The sequence below is a fragment of the Echiichthys vipera genome (genome assembly GCF_963691815.1).
Source record: "Echiichthys vipera genome assembly, chromosome: 18".
NCBI classification, from domain to species: Eukaryota; Metazoa; Chordata; class Actinopteri; order Perciformes; family Trachinidae; genus Echiichthys; species Echiichthys vipera.
In genome coordinates this window covers 8715192-8733298 of record NC_139843.1, presented here as the reverse complement: position 1 = coordinate 8733298, position 18107 = coordinate 8715192, and the positions used below count along the sequence as shown (strand labels likewise).

Below are 18107 nucleotides of genomic sequence, written 5' to 3'. Positions count from 1 at the left end.
GTCCTCTTGATGGGCAGGTTGAATGCTTCTCTTTCCCCTTGGGCCTGCTCATCAACCTCAGATAAAGAGAAAAGAGTCTCAACTTATTGCAAGGGTGTGTCGGAAAATGCTAGTTGTAAGATCTAGCATTTCCCAATGAGGCAGAAAGAGTAGATGTGCTTCCAGGTCTTTTTCTGAGTTACTTTCTATGTGACAACCACATTAAACAAAATATTAATCATAGCAGAGTAGTTTTCACATACTCTAAAATGTGTCTGGAGTGGGACTTTAATCCAGAGTTGTATTCTTTTTGTGTGCTATGTATGGCAAACGCAGCTGACATGTAACCTAATTCTGTTCTCCATTAGACTGGTACAGAGGGCATAGACTGAGGAGAAAGTCCAAAAAGGTGAGTGGCGAGTAAACAAAGGTTCTATAGCCTCCATATCATTACTAAAAGGTTACTCCTGTAATGTTGTTTGCAATGTGATCTCTTCCCCTTCTAGGGCATATTTCCTGCTTGCTATATACAACTGAAAGAGGCCACAGTCGAGGGCAGTGGGTTAGTACTTTTTCACTTCCGCTTCTGAATGATGTGAATTTAGGATTTATTTCAAATAATTCACCAAATGCCTCTCGCTATAACATCACACAGATTCAGATAACAGAACCAACAACACTCAGATTTTGTTTCCAGCTCGGCTGCTCAGAGCAGATGATCCACTGTCTACTTGCTAACTGTAACTGTACCCTGGACGACATGGGGAAGTGTATATTCCATTGAAATTGGCTATTTAACCAAGATTTTGCGGCTTTGCTGAAACTGGTACCAGATAATGCGTACAAGGCTTGGTTTATTTTATGCAAGATGGAGCTCAATGCAGTGAAACCCCACATGCTCAGTGAGAAACACAAAACCACCATGAAAACCCGGAAACAAACGCCATGTGTTCCAAAGATGTAGGCCTACAATTTTGGTTATTTAAAAAAATCTGTCTTTAATTTAATTCTTAAAAGTCTTAAAACAATTGCCTTAAGAATCTAATTAGGGGGAATATTGCAATCCTAATAATTTTAGCTGAACAAAGATCAAATAGGATACAAAAAGTTTGTTCTTCCAACTTATTTGCTGACCTACTGAGAGGCTTGTTGGCCAGCCTCTGAGGTTGTGTCAGTGAAGAGGTGTGCATAAGATGTGGCATGTGGGTTTGTTGTTGCACAACTTCTGGCAACGTTTTGATTTGATCTTTGGTCTTCCTTGATTTCACTTGCACAACACAAAAAAGAAAAGGCCTCAAAGTCCTTGGATTGAGCTGAAAACCTTGAGGAACTGATATGTTTTTATAGTTATAATGAAGGGATTTGAACAAAGCTGTGAAATAAATGAATGTACCCGGATAACAGGCAACTTGTTTAATACTGGCAGCATCTCTGTGTGGAGAGTAAAGGACAGAATCACTTTCTGAAGTTTGTTCACTGTCCGCAGGCAAAAGGAGACGGTCATTCCCACTGAGCTGCCCCTGGTTCAGGAGGTCACCACCACACTACGGGAGTGGGCTACAATATGGAGGGACTTATATGTGGTAAGCAAGCCTGTCCAACCCCAAGTGAAAACGCTTATACACACACACACACACTCACACACACAACTCTCTGGATGCAAGATGGTAATATCCAAACATACACACGTGTACACACGTACAGTATAGTACAATAGTTTGATATTGACAATTCTTTTTGGGTTAAAAATATAAAATTATAAAATATTTTGTATATATGTTGTATGTGCATTTTTATTTATAGTTGCTATTTATAATGATATAATTATTAGTGAGATTGTGTGATCTTTGTTTATGAATTTGACAAAGTGTTCATATCTGATTGTGATCTTAACAATACTAAAAACGAGTGTTTAATCCTTTTCACACATATTTTATAGTTAAAGGTATTAGCCTTCAACATTCTGTACTGGTCAGGCTCTTTGCTCCTGGTAAAGTATTTTGCTGACTGTGGTGTAAATCCACTTGCTCTTAATAATTAAGACCTGTTCACCTACACTGTCCTGTACCTGCTGCTAATGAGATGTCTGACCTGCTAGCATGAACAAAGTCCTCTTTCCAATCACACACAAGAGCACTTGGATGTTCTTAATGTCCTCCTGTGCACATGTTCATCCGTCTGTTTCCTCTGTCAGGGGGATAAGCGTGAGATGTTCAACTCTGTCCGTGACATGATCTACGACCTCATCGAATGGCGTTCCCAGATCCTGTCCGGCACCCTACCACAGGATGAGCTTACCGAGCTCAAACAGAAAGTCACCTCCAAGATAGACTACGGCAACAAGTACGGATCCAGTCTTTAGAGGCTTTTAGCCTTGTCCTCCCCTCCCCACAGCGCATATCCCTTTATCCTCATATTTATCCGTAAATATGACTCTTGTTGGAATAGGTCAGCAGTGTCAGTCAATAGAAAATGACAGGTCATCCCTTAGCTTGAGGACAAACTGGAGGGATTTAGCTTTTAGCCAACCCTACTGTATTCCATCATGGGATGACATCTCTTGCAATGGGCCTAGAAAATCATTTGAACATTAGAATTGCGAAGCTCCATTCTCCTCCTGTGATGGAACTTTAAACCTTCGGCCAGATAGAGAAATGGCTTTTGCCTCCGCAGTAGCAGGGAGTGATGAGTTGATGAAATACATTGACTGCATGTTGGCAGCATGCTGTTGTCTGCGCTGAGTCCCTCTAAAGAAGAAAGAGTCGAACAAAGTAGGGGAGCTTCGAAAGGAAATGGTGGAGTTGAGGGAATGTTATGAGGGGGAAATGAGGCAAATGCAGTTACACATTCACAATATTTATCTTGTCTTTAGTATTTTATTGTATGTTTTCATCTTATTGGATTCTGGCACTCTTTAACTCTCTGCTGTTTTTATGCTAGGTACTTAGATCTCGATCTGGTGGTCAGAGACAAAGATGGAAACATCCTGGACCCAGAGATCACCAGCACCGTCAGCCTTTTCAGAGCACATGAAGCAGCCTCCAAACAAATCGAGGACCGGATTCAGGAGGAGAAGGTACAGATAAAGAGGACCAGGGGCCTCATTTATAAAGGTGGCGTATGCACAGAAGAGGACGTACGGCACTTTATAAGCAAACTTTAGGATTTCTAAAAAGCAGACGGGAGAATGCGCGGTCCTCCATACACACTCTGACCCAGGCGTACGCAAAGAAACAGGAGATATGAGAAATGGTGACACCGGCGGCATAAGGATGACACACGAGAAACAGTGTGAAACTGAGACCATGGTGTAAAACAAATCGAAATATTGCCTCTCATGATTCATATGAAGACTTCACAGAAGCCATTCTTACAATTAATACACAAACTCCTGTGTGATCGATTCCCTCTGCAGTGCAAAAAAACAACAATAAGATGTAGGATCGTACATTCAAATGAAGATATCTTTATAAAAAACCTCATTACTTATAAATATGTTCTGTAATTATTAAACTATACATGTTTTGGAGTTTATTCTCATGAATAATACAGCGAACAGGACAAATAATGTTTACACACTGAGGTTTTAACGATGCATCTGTTTGGCAGATAGGAGCATATAAATTAGATTCGATTTTTTTCCCACACCTGTAGCTTTTTAGACCAAACAAATCAAATGGCTGGATATAAAAAATCATGCCATCCACAGCGTAATGGCTTACACTCACCGATGACAAATGAAGAGGATCTGCTTATACCTGCACAGACTGCCGTCGTTTGTTTGGATCACTGGAAACGGGGAAATAAAAAAGCAGTTTGCTATAGTGTTGCTATAAGAGCCGTGAGTGAGAATGAAAATGCTTTCATTCACCTCTTTTTAATTTCGGCAACAGTCCAACCATCTGATGCTGCATTAACTGTGTCCGCAATATGTTGTCACTCTACGGTCATTTTATCATTATTAATGCCCAGAGTGTGACCTTCAAACAACATGTTTTTTTCTTTTTTTACGCCTCTCCAATAAGAACGTCAACTTCACATTAGTTGTTGTGTCCTTTTTTTTCCGTTTTCCTCTCTGTGTTTGTCATGACGTCAGTAGGAATGAATATTAATTTGGGGCGCTTCATTGACTATTTATAGGGCCGGACATGAAGCCACAAAAGCTGCGCCCCATTTAGAGTTGATTATGATTTATAAAGGGAAACTGGCGTAACACGTTTGCGCGCACTGTCCTAAGTTTTGTCCGTACACCACCTTTGACGTGAATCCTGCGCACAGTTTTATAAATGAGACCCCTGGTCCTGCCTCTTGGACTCTTGGAAATTTGTACACCTGCAACTAAACTTTTTATCCAAATAAGTAGAAGCACATAAGCACACAGTGAATGGACACAGTATACTGTGTCATCCGTATGTGGTCACACAATCAGAAAACCTTTAATGTCCCGCAGACGGGGAAATTTGATTGTCACAGCAGCAACAGAATATTACAAAGCAGAAACATATTACAAAATAAGATAAATAAATAGCAAAAATAAGCAATAAAGTTAAATTTAAAAGGGGAAGAAATAGAAATAGACATATATACATACATATTTGATGTATGTAAGTGCTGAAAAAGACCATGGAATGATTTTGCGTCGGAATTACACTATAAGCCATTTATGTGATTGCATAAACTATCAAGAGTGTGTTTTTTATTTGCTTTCAAAAAGGATAACTGGTTTCTGACTGACTCCGGTCAAACAAATGGACAAAGGTAACAAAAATGCATAGAAAATGCACAGAACCCATGTAGTTCAATCTAAAAATTGCATTTTGGCATTTGCACAACTTCAGTATAGAGGTGGGGAAATGAGCCTGCTTGTGGTACACAAATATGCTTGCCTGCTTCTTCAGAAAGTCAGGAACTCAGCCAGGTTCCCTGTCTAATTTACTTGGCATATCCGTGGCTTCCCTCACCTGAATGTCAGTTGGCAGTATGTAGAAGTGTCAGACGCTGAATGCCCTGCAGTTATGCGGTCTCATCTTACGTGACCTTCTCATCCAGAGGTCTTTATTGCATATGCATGGGCAATAAGAAAGTGTCCAGGTCAACGTGATGAATATTAATGATGTGGACGCAGCATATTTCTGAAGGGCACCCAAGGAATCAAACAATCAGTCCACCTTTTACTGCAGATGCATTTCTGGAACATCAAGAGAATGATAATGCCTTTTTATTCTGAGGAGGACAGAAGACATGAGTGAATTTTGATGCATTCATAGACATTGTTAAATCATGTTTCTTAACTTTTTAGAAAAACACAGAGGCAATGACTGACATTCTATACTCCAGTGTGCAGTTGTTAACCACACCCACGCAGAGTATCTCTTTCTTCATGGATTCTTTGGTCTTCTCCTATGCTCATTGTTTAAACTCCACAGGCCTGGAAGAATGACCTGTGGAAGAATGCCTGATATTGAATGCAATATCTCTGTCTCCCTCTGACAGTCTCAGAAGCAGAATATTGATCTGACCAGGCAAGCAAAGTTCGCCTCCACACCATCGTTTGCCCTCTTCGTTACTCTGAAGAATGTGGTGTGTAAGATTGGTGAGGACGCAGAGGTGCTCATGTCTCTCTACGACCCAGTGGAGTCCAAGTTCATCAGGTAAACCCATGGATGCATATTCATGCATGTCTTGCAGTATTTTAGCATTACCTTTTACCTCTACTGTTGAACCGACAATTCAATTCCAAGCCCCTGTCTGTTGCTACTGGGAAATTATAAATATGAACTACTTGTGCCTTGAGCCACTTGCTGAAATGTACACCTGTGTTCTTCTGTATACTGAAGGTTTTTTTCATAGCAATCTTGACATCGCATGTTCAAATATGTTTGCTATTTCTAAATCGAGTGGTCATGATGAGTTACTATGTGCCCTTCATCTACACTAGACGAAGGCCTTTTATGGACCAGATATGTCAAGGCTTTTTTTGTGATGTCATGTTTGAGACATACTCATGATTTAGAGAACCACACTGGCACACAGACATTCACCATGCATGCAAGAACGTGACCAAATGCGAATGCAGCAAGGGATTTGCTATTGTTTTAGGATTGTGACAGCAAATTATCACAAGTTGAGCAGCTCGGCTGTGGAATGTCTCTTTCGCATCCATGTATTTGGTTTCCCAAGCGGATCGGTGTCTGGATTAACATTCAAGCTTCTACAGCTTTGAAGGAAATTCTAGTTAATTCTACCCAACAGATTGTCTTAATTCACTGTATCATAAGCTGTTTTCTCATATGAACTCCGCACAATGTCCGACGGATCAGTTCCGGACATTGTCTAGAGTTGCCCATTCGACAAAACAGGAGATTGCCTGTGTCAAACACGTTCTCAAACATCACAGTCTCTTGCTGCACCTTAAATTTGTCTGTCTATTTCAGCGATGGCCCTTACTGATGGAAGTGTCCAAATCTAGTAGTCTCTACAGTTAGACATTTCTGTTGGCGTCTTTATGTAAATCATCCCTTTTCACCCTCAGATATCTGTTTTCCTACGGTTGATAGAAAAGTCATCAACACATTATTTTCAGTTTGCAGTACATGTGTAAAAGGCATTATAGATGTTTGAATGCTGGGACAGATTATAATGACAAGTCATGTTCTTTTCTGTCATCTCCACCTCACAGTGAAAACTACCTGGTGAAATGGTCAAGTTCAGGTCTGGTGAAAGACATTGACCAGCTTCATAATCTGCGGGCCGTCTTCACGGTGAGTGTGTTTGCTTGTATGTGTGTCCCTGTGTTTGTGTGTGTGCACTTCTGTGGTAGTCCAATGTTTATTCAGCCATGTTATGAGGCATGTGGGAGCCTGTTTGCAGAGCCTGTATTTGTTAAGCTCTCTCAGAAAGAGCTTGCCTCACTGTATGTATTTACCAAGGCAGTCACCTCTATCTAATGGAAGCCCAAGGGCAGAAGGGTCAGTGTGCACCCATTGGGAGCACTTTGCTAGTTGTGGAAGGTATTGCCCACAGGAAATGAATCTGTGGACACAATCACAGATGCTCCTGAAGCAATTTGTGGTGAAAAGTTTGCCCTTAACTGAAACTCATCTTCAGATAAGAAAGGGACATTTACCGGTCAGTTGTTGTTGTGCACCTTAGCATGCCTGTGGCCAAATAGGGCTTTGAATCCCAATGCATTTTCAAGGGGCAAATATACAACCTGATTTTAATACTTTTGGATTTGTCTACCTTAAGTATAAGCTATTGTTATCGACTCTAAAGTCAACTTAGAGCATCAGCAGTTTTTTCACAACTTTTCTTTTTTATCCCTCCTCAGGACTTAGGCAGTGAAGATCTGAAGAGAGAGAAGATCAGCTTTGTGTGTCAGATAGTCAGAGTGGGGCGCATGGAGCTACGAGACAACAACACCAAGAAACTGACGTCAGGGCTGAGAAGACCCTTTGGAGTGGCAGGTAAAGCCGACTACACAGACGGTTGTTCCAAAAAAAGCTGCAAGGCATGAGTTGTGTAGTCAGAGGTTACCTTCTAAAAACACTGATTATCTCAGAACTTTATATCCCTGGCTCTGCTTTAACATCCCCATGTGCAGTGGATCAGATCTGAGAGAACAGATCCCTTGTTTTGCCTTACACTTCAAAGTAGTGTGCCAAAGTCTTTGCCCAGAGAAGTAAATGTATTTGTCTAAAATTCATAGATATCCACCTAAAGTGGAAGGAAGAATTAGTTTGACTTATCTCTTATTGGCAAGCTGCCAGGCGTGTATTGTAAACTAATTAGATTGGCGTTCTGCCCACACTCCTCCAACAGAGAAAATTGTACCCTTCTTTCAGTGTTTTTTTTTCTCAGTGCTACTTAAAGGGAAGGGAAATGACAGTCTGATTTATGATGGCTTATCTTTAGACATCATCATTATTGCAGCAGTATACAGCATGATGGAGGGCATGATTTTAGAGATTTTCTCTTTTTAGGACACAGTCATAACAGGCTTCATATAATTGTCTTCAGAGCTGAAGGGTAGTAAAGTAAAGGTGCTGTCACACTTGCACCTGCATAAATGTGTGCCTATTTGCATTGTCCCTCATTCACCAAAAGTTTTTTTTATTAAATTTATTCTTAAGAAAAGTCCTAAGTAAAGTCTACGTCAGATATATGACTTGTTCTTAAACAGCTTGTAAATTGAAAGCGCATGCTAGATTATCCTAAATAGCATAGACACCACCCTGCTAATCCCCCTAAAAGGGCATGAGACTGCAGGACGGTGTGCAGACAGCCACACACAGAAACAGAAACGAAAAATTGGGAGAAAAAGGTTAAGAATGCCCAAACGAAAGCCACAGTGTAATAGGAACGTGGTTGTTTGATTTCAAGAGGGTAACAAATAGGGGACAGACTGGAAGTAGAGAGGTGAATGTTTGTCAATAAAGTTTACAAAAGAGCAAAAAAAAAAGAATTCGTAAACACACAAGATGAAGGCTCTGAAAGAACATGCTCACCTGCAGTTACATCTTACTGCCAAAGATGCCGCTAGAAACAACAATTCTTATGGAGTACAACTTTAAGTGAGAGTTAAGAAGAAATCTCTTTTTGGTGAATTGGGCCCATTCACTTCAGTTGGAGCCAATTCAAGAATGCATTTTCTGTCTAGGTCAAATTCAACCTGAAAATTTGCATGCTCTGCAAATAACAAAAGCGGTCTGCATTGTGAGTTTGCAAACACAGGATTATTTTTTCTTGCGGTGTTACATTGGTAAAGAAATCCAAAGACTAATTTAACACCAGGCTGTGGCACTCCAGTGCTGTGTAGTACTCTTTGGTTGAAAGTTTCAACCCTGCCTCACTCAACCACATACAACAATGATGGATTAGATTTTTTCATTACTGCAGAAAGGCAAGAAGTTAAACCAGTGGAGGTAAGCAAATACAAGATTTTCTGGGGGTGTTGAGTTACTCTTTTAACTAATATTCCATCATCATTTTTTCACATTAAATGTGCTTTCAAAGTCACATCTGAGATTTGTTACACTGAACCCCTCCTTTGGTCTGCTGTTAGGGACCACTATGCAGGTCACAGAAATCAGGGTGGAATGGGTTTGAACATTAGCTCATGCATCTGCCTTAATTAGTGTTCCTTAAAGAAGAGCCAACATTAGCTGCCCCCCCCCCCCCCCGATGTATCCTTGCCATGCAGTCATCTGTAGCTCTTTCATAGCCATGCTATTTTCTACAGGCCTTTAGACAGTTTTAACCCTCTCTTCTTGTTTTTCCACAGTAATGGATGTCACTGACATCATAACGGGCAAAATGGACGATGAGGACAAGCAGCACTTTATCCCATTTCAGCCGTAAGTGGATTGTTCAGCTGCACAAATTCACATTCACACATAAGGGAGCATAGAGTTCCTTTAAGCCTGGTATAATGTTGCATAAAATAGCAAACCTCGTATAGTATTGCTCTTACACTTATTTCCATTATATTGAGTATGTACAATATGTCAGGAGACATAGCAGTTTTATTTTATTCCATTTTTTTAAAGTCTTGAATTCTTGACACCTGATTAGCGATGGTTTTAAGACAGTAGCAGTCCCCTATTCCCTGCTGACTCAATTAAGGCAATCTCATTAACTGCTGCCATTCTCGTAGGACGGCGTACAGAGCCAGAGTAACCTTTTCTCTTAACGTGATTTCCTGCATAATTGGAAAGGCTTCAGATTCAGGCAGTTTAGCTGGCAGATCACCTCACTTAACAGTTTTATCTGTTAGCATAAATCATGGAAATTAGAACCTTCCAGTGTGAAGAGAAGAACAGGTTCTGCAAGGCATTATTTATGTCCAAGTGGGAATATTTGCCACTAAATTGTAGCTGATGAAGTTTTGAAATAGCACTTCTCCAACCATTTACTGTGTGTATTTTCAGGGCCAGCCGAGAAAGGAAGTGAAGGAGTGATTAAGTGGTTTGATGTAGTGATGTAATTCGGACAGACTCCTGGCACCCAAACAGAAATGGAAATGGGTTTTCAGAAATTGTCTAGATGGATCGAAATCTTGCTTAAATAGTTTGTTGTTCTTGTTTGTTCCAGACACTCCTTCATTACAAGTCTGAGAGTTGAGCTCATCTCTGGCATGTTGTCTGGAATCGAACCCACTTGCATTTAGAAAATGCATTTGTAGCAAAATTTCACATTGTGCTGAAATGATCTATTAGTTTCTGAAAGCAACCGGCATAAAATGGCTTACCTGTTTAGTCAATTGTTGCCAAACATTCTCTGATTGCATCTTCTCAAATGTGAGGACTTGCCCCTTAGTTTTGCTGTATTATCATTGCTGGTAGTTCGACAAAACCAGCATTTTGAAGACATCACCTTGGACTCTGGGAAGATATAACAGACATTTCCCCTATTTTCTGACATTTTAATCCATTAAATGAATAGTTTGGATCTCAGGCTTCCATAATCAGAGTATTTGCTACAGTAGATGCCGGTTGGCACGACCCCAGGTCAGATGCAATGTACTACAGAGACAGCACCTAAACATATTTTTGCTACCTAAAAAAGGACAGCCCAAGAAAATCAATATCAGTTAAAGTGTATGCTACATTTAGAACACTACACCGCTTTACCTTGCAGTCAAACAGCCCTTAATAGTTGCTTTTTTGATGCGTCCACAGCAGTACACAGTTTAGTTTCTGTGTTGGGACTCCTGTCAGTTTCTCCAAACTGGGGGCTTGCAGAACGCCTCTATGGATAAGCATGTCGTAAAGCTTCCAAAAATCTGAACTGTCCTTTAAATCTTAATTTAAAAATAATAAACAAGTTGATAATGATTATAAAATCAACTTCCCAGTGTGTCTTTGTCTTTTGTAAAAATCAGATCCAAATATATAAAAAAGGTAGATTTTGCAAATTTTGGGGGAACCTGCCTCGTTCCTGTCGTCCTACAATGTTTTGTCCCGTTAATGTACAAACTTCTACTGTCCCTTTTTCTACTTCCTTGCTTGGATTGGTTTTGGATTCAAGTCTGGAGGCACTGAAGACAGCCTGAGTGATGGGCATCCTCCACTCCTTCCTCCATTCTGACATCACCACTGTCTTCTCCTCCATGCTCTACTTCTTCTGCTTGTTTAGAGTCCCTTGTACTACAGATGGCATCCCCGCCCACTGCACGTGTCTCTCACAGCTGCCACACATGTGGTGCTTCCCAGATTACATCTGCTACTTTCTTTTGTTCTGTACGTCGTCTCAGTCAGTTTGGTACTGTCCCACCCTGAAGCCCCATGGAGAACAAAACATGAGGTTGTATTCTAATTTCTCAGAGTGGTCCTGCTAGTTTCCAATTAGATATAGTATGGAGCTTACAGCTTTGGGTATTAATTTTCCTGTTTTCCTGTTGAAATAATTTAAAGGCCATAGGCAGGTGAAGCTTCCCATTGCCTCATAGGCGCAATAAATGCTGACCTGGTATAATTTCCTAAACGAAGATTTCTCTGTGTTTCTTTCATCACCCATCCTGCCTCACTACGAACAAGCGGCTTTGTGTGTGTCACGGTATTCGCATCACTCTTCGGTGTGTCTCTTTCTGTCTCCGTCTCTCTTTCATCCCACTCCCCTCCTCACAACCATCACTTTGTCACTCTCCTGTCCCATTCCTCCTCCTCCTCCACTCTGCCATCTCTTCTTCTCTGTGGTGTTTGCCTGTCGTGTGCATACTGCAGGCTAGCGTTGGATGACGCCATTCGCCACAAGCAGCTGAACATCTCCCGTTTTTCACCCAGGGTGGCAGGGGAGAACGACTTCCTCCAGACAGTCATCAACAAAGTTATCACCGCCAAAGAGGTCAACCACAAGGGCCAAGGTATGGTGCAAGGTTCAGACACGAGAACAAGTCCAAGGAAGAAACTCACCACACTACTGTCAGATTTTTATCAGCAATATGGGTCACATTCATGTTATGGTCACCAAGTATCCAGAAGTGCTCAGTTAAAGGGAACCTTGTATGATGTTGGATTCTCGTAGACATCAGAGGTAGTTTATATTAAGCAGGGGCATTGATTCAACTTTTTTTAAATTATATAAATCCGTGTTTTGGTACATATTGCTTTTTACCGAAAAATGAGGAGTGTAATAATAATAATCTAGCCAAAAATGTTAATAGAATGATTAGTTATCTCACATGCTTCTTACAAAACAAGTCTGTAGTTGTGTGTGCACTTTCATCCAGATTTTGTTGTGTTATTCTTGACATTGGCATTCGTTTTTAACAGAATTATCTATAGTTATAGAAGTCAGTTATCTATGTAGTAAAAATGTCTTTATTCCATTCTTTATCTCTACTAAATATTTAAAAATCCCAACAAGGACGGAATTAAGTTCAGAGGGTAATATTAAATGTAACATTTGTAACATCTTACTATATTGCCGACACATTACGACATTTTAGACGTGTTCATACAAAGTACCATTCCCCCCAACTTCCTGGCAGGAAGTTGAAACTGTTCATCTTGCTAATAAGAACATAATTCTTCGTCAAGTGCTCCTGCTATAAATCACCACTCGTACTATAAGTAGTTGCCCTCATCCCCATGACTACTGGATGTAAGTAATCCAGCTGTTAATTAAGCTGGTGAGTCTTCTGCAAAGACTGGATCTTATGAGTGATTTGACATCTGTGGTTAGAAGAACATTAGCCATCTAAGGGATTTGTGCCGGGGGGGAGGCCACATGACAGACTCTATAGTATTGTCATACTCTATGAAGATGTACTTAGATAGATGTCAGGTCTGCCCTGGCTCACACTGGGAAGAACAGCAGAGCACTGGGAGCAGCTGTTTCGGTCACACTCGCATATCAAAAGGCTTCCAGCTTGGCTAGTGAGAGATGTGTCACTCATAACAATATGGGGCCTGTAAAGTGAAAGTGAATAAAGCCTCAGGGTCCACAGACACCACTCACTTTGGTGGCCTGTGAAGGGGCACACCACAGGATGACTGCTTTAATTGGTCCCCCAGCCTTTTTTGTCCAATCCAGTCATGCTCAGAGTTATGCGTCTCTGCTGCTTTGTTTTTCCTGAGAGAATATTAAGAGTGAGTGTGGTTACAGAGCTGGAGCTGGCACACCACACAGTGTCTGCTGAAAAGAAGCTTTCCTCCCAGCCAGGAGAAAAGCAGGGCAGCTACGGGTGTTAAATTGTTAGGAAATATGACCCATGAAAGTCTCCTGAAGGCCCTTTGTTTCAGAATTATTCAGAGCCTCAGAGTTTTCCTCTCTAGCTTGGCACTCTCATGTCTTTCCAAGGCCAATTATATAAGTCTGCACAATTTAAATATTGTTCCATAACTGTCACTTTAAGTCATGTTAAGTGTTGAAAGAAGAAATCTGGGGCATTGGGGACATTATCATTTTCTGTTACACATATGTCTGCAGTTAAAGATATTGTACTTATGCACGTCCTATACACTATACTGCACATACACAGACACACTAGTTTCCTCTGTTATTATATGTTTTCCTAATCACATCCCTGAGGCTAGCGTCTATTTAGTGTTTTGCCCTCGAGCTGTTAGGTGTCACTCTGACAACTGACGGCAGAAAGCACAAGAAGAAATCTCCTTTTTAGTGTTTTTCTGGGGCGGTTTGCTTTAACGCTGTCTGCTCCTGACTGACTGTTATCTTGGTCCCTCCCCTCTTTGCCTTAAATTCATCACCAGGCCTGTGGGTGACTCTGAAGCTGCTTCCTGGAGACATCCATCAGATAAGGAAGGACTTCCCTCACCTGGTGGACCGATCAACAGCTGTGGCTCGCAAGATGGGCTTTCCTGAGATCATCATGCCAGGTTGAGTATTTTTAAAAAAAGCTTTACCATGGCAGCCTCTCTCTGAAGGTCTCCTTTAAAAAAGTTTTATTGGTGGAACACATCATTTATTCAGAATATGATTTAGAATTAAAAACTGCTATTATACAAAATGTAAGTGAGGGAAAAATGAACATGTCATACTTCATTAAGGTTTGATGAAGACATTAGTTATTTAATGGGCGGAAGTCACCAATGCAGTCTATGGTGCCAAATATCATCGTATGCCACCTGAGATGTAATGAGTTGTGCAGTAACATTAATATATATTGAAAATAATGAACCTTCAGCTCTATGAACACCGTTAAAAGTGAGGACTTCTTGCCACCTGACCTGCTTGTTTCTCTTTCCAAAAGGGGACGTGCGAAACGACATTTACGTGACTCTGACCCTGGGGGATTTTGACAAAGGGAGCAAGACCACACCCAAAAATGTCGAGGTGACCATGTCTGTCTATGACGAGGATGGCAAGAAACTGGAGGTACGACTGAGGAATGCTAACGTATTTATTTTGTATTTCTGCTGGGTTCAGCTCATTCTCCACATTCAGGACGCAAGTGCTATAGTTGATCGGACAGTCTGTGATTTACCAGGCTTTCTTTAATCTCACACAGCTCAGCATGCTGCTTAACTGACCACGACTCCTATAAAGCAGTGTGATACACAGGCCAGACTGTACGCCTTAACCACAATGACAGCATACAGTATTGGTGCTTTGTGGGTGATTTACTAATCTTAAATTTGGCTCACCTCTGCGGATATCAACCTTTATCATTGTCAGAGTCAATGCAGTCTATCTGCTTTATAATAAAAAATACTTGGGAATCTCACTTTTTACAATATGGAACCTTTTTTCACTTTCAAGTTTAAAGTGAGAGAAAATCTAATTTGTGAATGTTCAGTTTTTGATTTTGAAACTTTTGATCTAACTCCGTTTCCTCTTGTGCTATAATAACCTTAACTAATAAAGTTGAAAGGCTAATTTACCCCCTGTCTATTTGATTGTGAGCAAGCTGTTTCAAATTGTTGCATATTTATTTGGATGAAATTCTCAGCCCTTGGCACAGAGATCATTTAGTTGTATTTTGGTTGTGGTCTGCAATAATCTTTTTATTTCAGTCTTTCAGTACTTATTACTTCTTGACATGGATAGGGAAGTGTGACATCCAGGATGGCAGCTCAACACCATTAATCACATTGAAAATCAAACTAGAAAGACACAAACAACTGAACATAAATCATTATGGTGGCTGCCCATTTGCAAGTTGTAGCACGTTTCATGGACTTTTGCTTCCGAGTGCTGTCTACTTTTGAACCATGTGCCAACCCAAACATGTGTCTAATGTCCTAACAAAGCCCTTGTTTCATGTAGAGCTTCTAGCCAGTGACCTCTTTCTCTGATGTTAATTATTGTCACCCCCTGCTTAACTTTACCTCTTGTTCTACAGAAGACATCAGTTAATGGGGGATATGAGCGGTTTAGTGGTGTTGGACATGAGTATGTAGAAGGAACTGAGGCAGGAGTTGTGTGTCTGTAGGAGTGTGTGCTCACGCGTCTATGAATGTTCACTTTTTGATTTTGAGACTTTTGATTTAACCCACTCACTGTTGTGATTTTTGCGACCACAGTTTGCATTGTATAATATTGTATTAGTTTGCGTTAAGTTACGGTGCACATAACATTTTCTTGAACAGCTATAGTGCTACATTAAATTCCATTACATTCTGAAGGTATTTATGCTATTATGTCTACACTTAGTTTGCCTGTGTACTCGGAGAGAGGGCTTGGGAGAGTGGAAGTTACAAGGATTGATGATGGAGGAGTGATTTGAGATGACACATCTGTGGTTATGGCTGCACACGGCCCATCAGAGGAGAGCTCTATTACCCTTAGTTGCCTCAATTACACACATTAGTCTTAAATTGAGAAGCTTCGTCTGGGATTTGGCCCATCAGGCAGGAAGTGTAAGCATCAGGGGTGACTGTAAATGCAGTTCTGAAGTAGCAGAAAGCAGTGATGATCTTGGCTTCTGTCAGTATATGACAATACATAGATGTTTAGATTGTGGTTTGTTTTGTAATGCAGCATATGGACAAATCTTTAATTAACATAAGATGATGCTTCTAGCACCATCTGTTGTTTTGCTATATATGTGTTCTCTACTTAAAAACAATTTAATTTGCTTTATCCTACAATGTCTATAAGTGATTTACCAGAAGCTTTACAGTGTATATCATAGTAGACATGTTGTGTATGAAGTTGCACCTACATTACAGCAAATGGGTTTGATTTACTCTCTCATTGTGGTACCTGAGCTTTGGAACTAATACCAAAATGGTGAGCTTCATAAATCGTACAAATAACAGCATTTGTAAAAAAAAAGACGTCCAAGCATTCCTGGAGTAGCTACGATTTGGTCCACAATATCCAGGTCTTCTCAGTCACTGTCAATGGAGCATTTAACTGTTTATGTAAGGTGTCAGTAAAAGCTGTCAGAGCCTTTGGGATGTAACAATTGTAGTCAGACAGCAGTCAACAGTGATCAAGTAACATTGATCACATCTACTGGTGTGATGGCTATGTGTCCTGGCAGCTCTGCTGCTCCCTTCAACATCTCGTCTTTCACAGAAATGCTCAGTCTCATGTATTAGGCTCTCCAGGGATCAGTGCTGTTTGGTTAAATTCCTCCTCTTCCTGGGTTTTAATTGGCAGGAAGGAAATTCTGTGTCTGAGATGAGACGCTGCGACTCTAATGTCTGAAGCTGTTTCAGTATGATCTATGATAATAGAAACTTTCTCTTTAATTTACCCTGACCTTAGATTGGGGTCACAATAACTACTATTTTTTGTAACATAATAAAGAAACCTCCACATACAAGGCGCTTAAAGATAGCAACATCTATTACTTACATTAAGCAAAGTTTTATAACAGATTCAATTTGCAATTTTATTTTTTGTGGCATTCCGTTTGGATGTTACTTTCTCAGCCTTCTTATCTCCTCCATTTGAACTCTCAAAAAAGAGAAGTAAGAGGCTGGACGCTGACATCTTAGCAATTTGACATATTAGCACACCCCCACAAACCCCTCTCATCTGCGGCTAGACCTCGGCCACTTTCCCCTCTTCCAAAGCCACTTTCCCATATTCCAAAATCTGGAGCTGTCATGAATCCTTGCCTTTTATTGAAGGGGAAGAGTTTCTAGAGCTAGCACCTGCCCCCCAGATCTGTTCAGCGTGGCTGGGGGAGATGGGTCTCGTTATTCCTTATAATTGCTGGTTGTCAGAAGCCATTAGTGTTGGAGTATCTTAGCAGCACCAGGCCAGGGAGTCAGCTGGAGTAGTGGGAAGGAAAAGGTTGGCTGGCTGAGTGCGAGATTGATAGAAAACAAGGCATGCATGCCATCAGCTGTCACACCAACCCTCATTCCAAATCCCCCAGGGGGCACGTAGTCTTTAACATACGCACCCTGACCTGTTGTAGAGACTCAGGGGACCCACTAGGAAGACCAATTTACAAGGCTGGATCCATCAGCACCAGCTGGTCCGCTTCCTTGTGCCTGGCTCCCCTCCACTTCTCACTGCATGGTAGCCACTGCTTCTCCTTAAATAATTAATTTCTAATTTATTTCTTTCCACAATGCTGTCATGAGATTGGCAGCCAACAGGCAGGTGCACATGCATACAGTGCATCCAGACTTTTAAAGGCTTTTCTGCTTTCTGCCCCAGGGACTACATTTTATGAAATAAGTGGGAGTCAATTTTCCACATGCTGCAAGTGTGCTAATGTATTGACAGTGATAATAGCTCAAAAATCTGAACTTAAAGGCGAACACCACCTCAATGAATAATTCCAATATGTTATTCCTATGAGCTAGGGAAGTTTGATCAATATTTGTAAACATTAGCTACTCTCTCTCAAAACCAGAAACCAGAAAGGTAAGTCTCAAACGTGTGATGTCATCAAGTATAAAGTGTGGAGCTGCTCCCCAGTTTGTTTTCTTTTCTATATCCACAGGAATTTATTGTGGTGTTTGTGGTTCTGAAACAGAAAATGTCCCCATATACTCAGAACATTCCCCTGTGTGCTCCCAGTGTCATCTACATATTTGCCAGTTAATTGTGTACGGAGCAACTCCCCTTTTTATACCGGATGACATCACAAATTTCGAGTTTTAGCACTCTAATTTCTGGATTTGGGAGAGAGTTGTTTACTAATGTTTTTTTTGACTGTCTTCTACCATAGGAATAACATTGATAATGGGTGTAGT

General features: G+C 40.8%; 1 protein-coding gene across 2 annotated transcripts in view; it reads left to right on the top strand.

Moving 5' to 3' along the window:
• dock1 (dedicator of cytokinesis 1) overlaps positions 1–18107 on the top strand; it is a 178449-nt gene that overhangs the window by 20411 nt on the left and 139931 nt on the right. The window contains exons 3-14 of one of the 2 annotated variants that reach the window (XM_083932897.1): positions 348–388; positions 486–541; positions 1466–1562; positions 2174–2322; positions 2920–3055; positions 5473–5630; positions 6659–6740; positions 7310–7445; positions 9263–9335; positions 11763–11842; positions 13695–13820; positions 14195–14319. In XM_083932897.1, the coding sequence (XP_083789023.1) occupies positions 348–388; positions 486–541; positions 1466–1562; positions 2174–2322; positions 2920–3055; positions 5473–5630; positions 6659–6740; positions 7310–7445; positions 9263–9335; positions 11763–11842; positions 13695–13820; positions 14195–14319 (1259 nt within the window). Of the gene's footprint in view, positions 1–347; positions 389–485; positions 542–1465; positions 1563–2173; positions 2323–2919; positions 3056–5472; positions 5631–6658; positions 6741–7309; positions 7446–9262; positions 9336–11702; positions 11843–13694; positions 13821–14194; positions 14320–18107 lie in introns of both variants that reach the window. The other variant, XM_083932896.1, reaches the window with a different exon arrangement.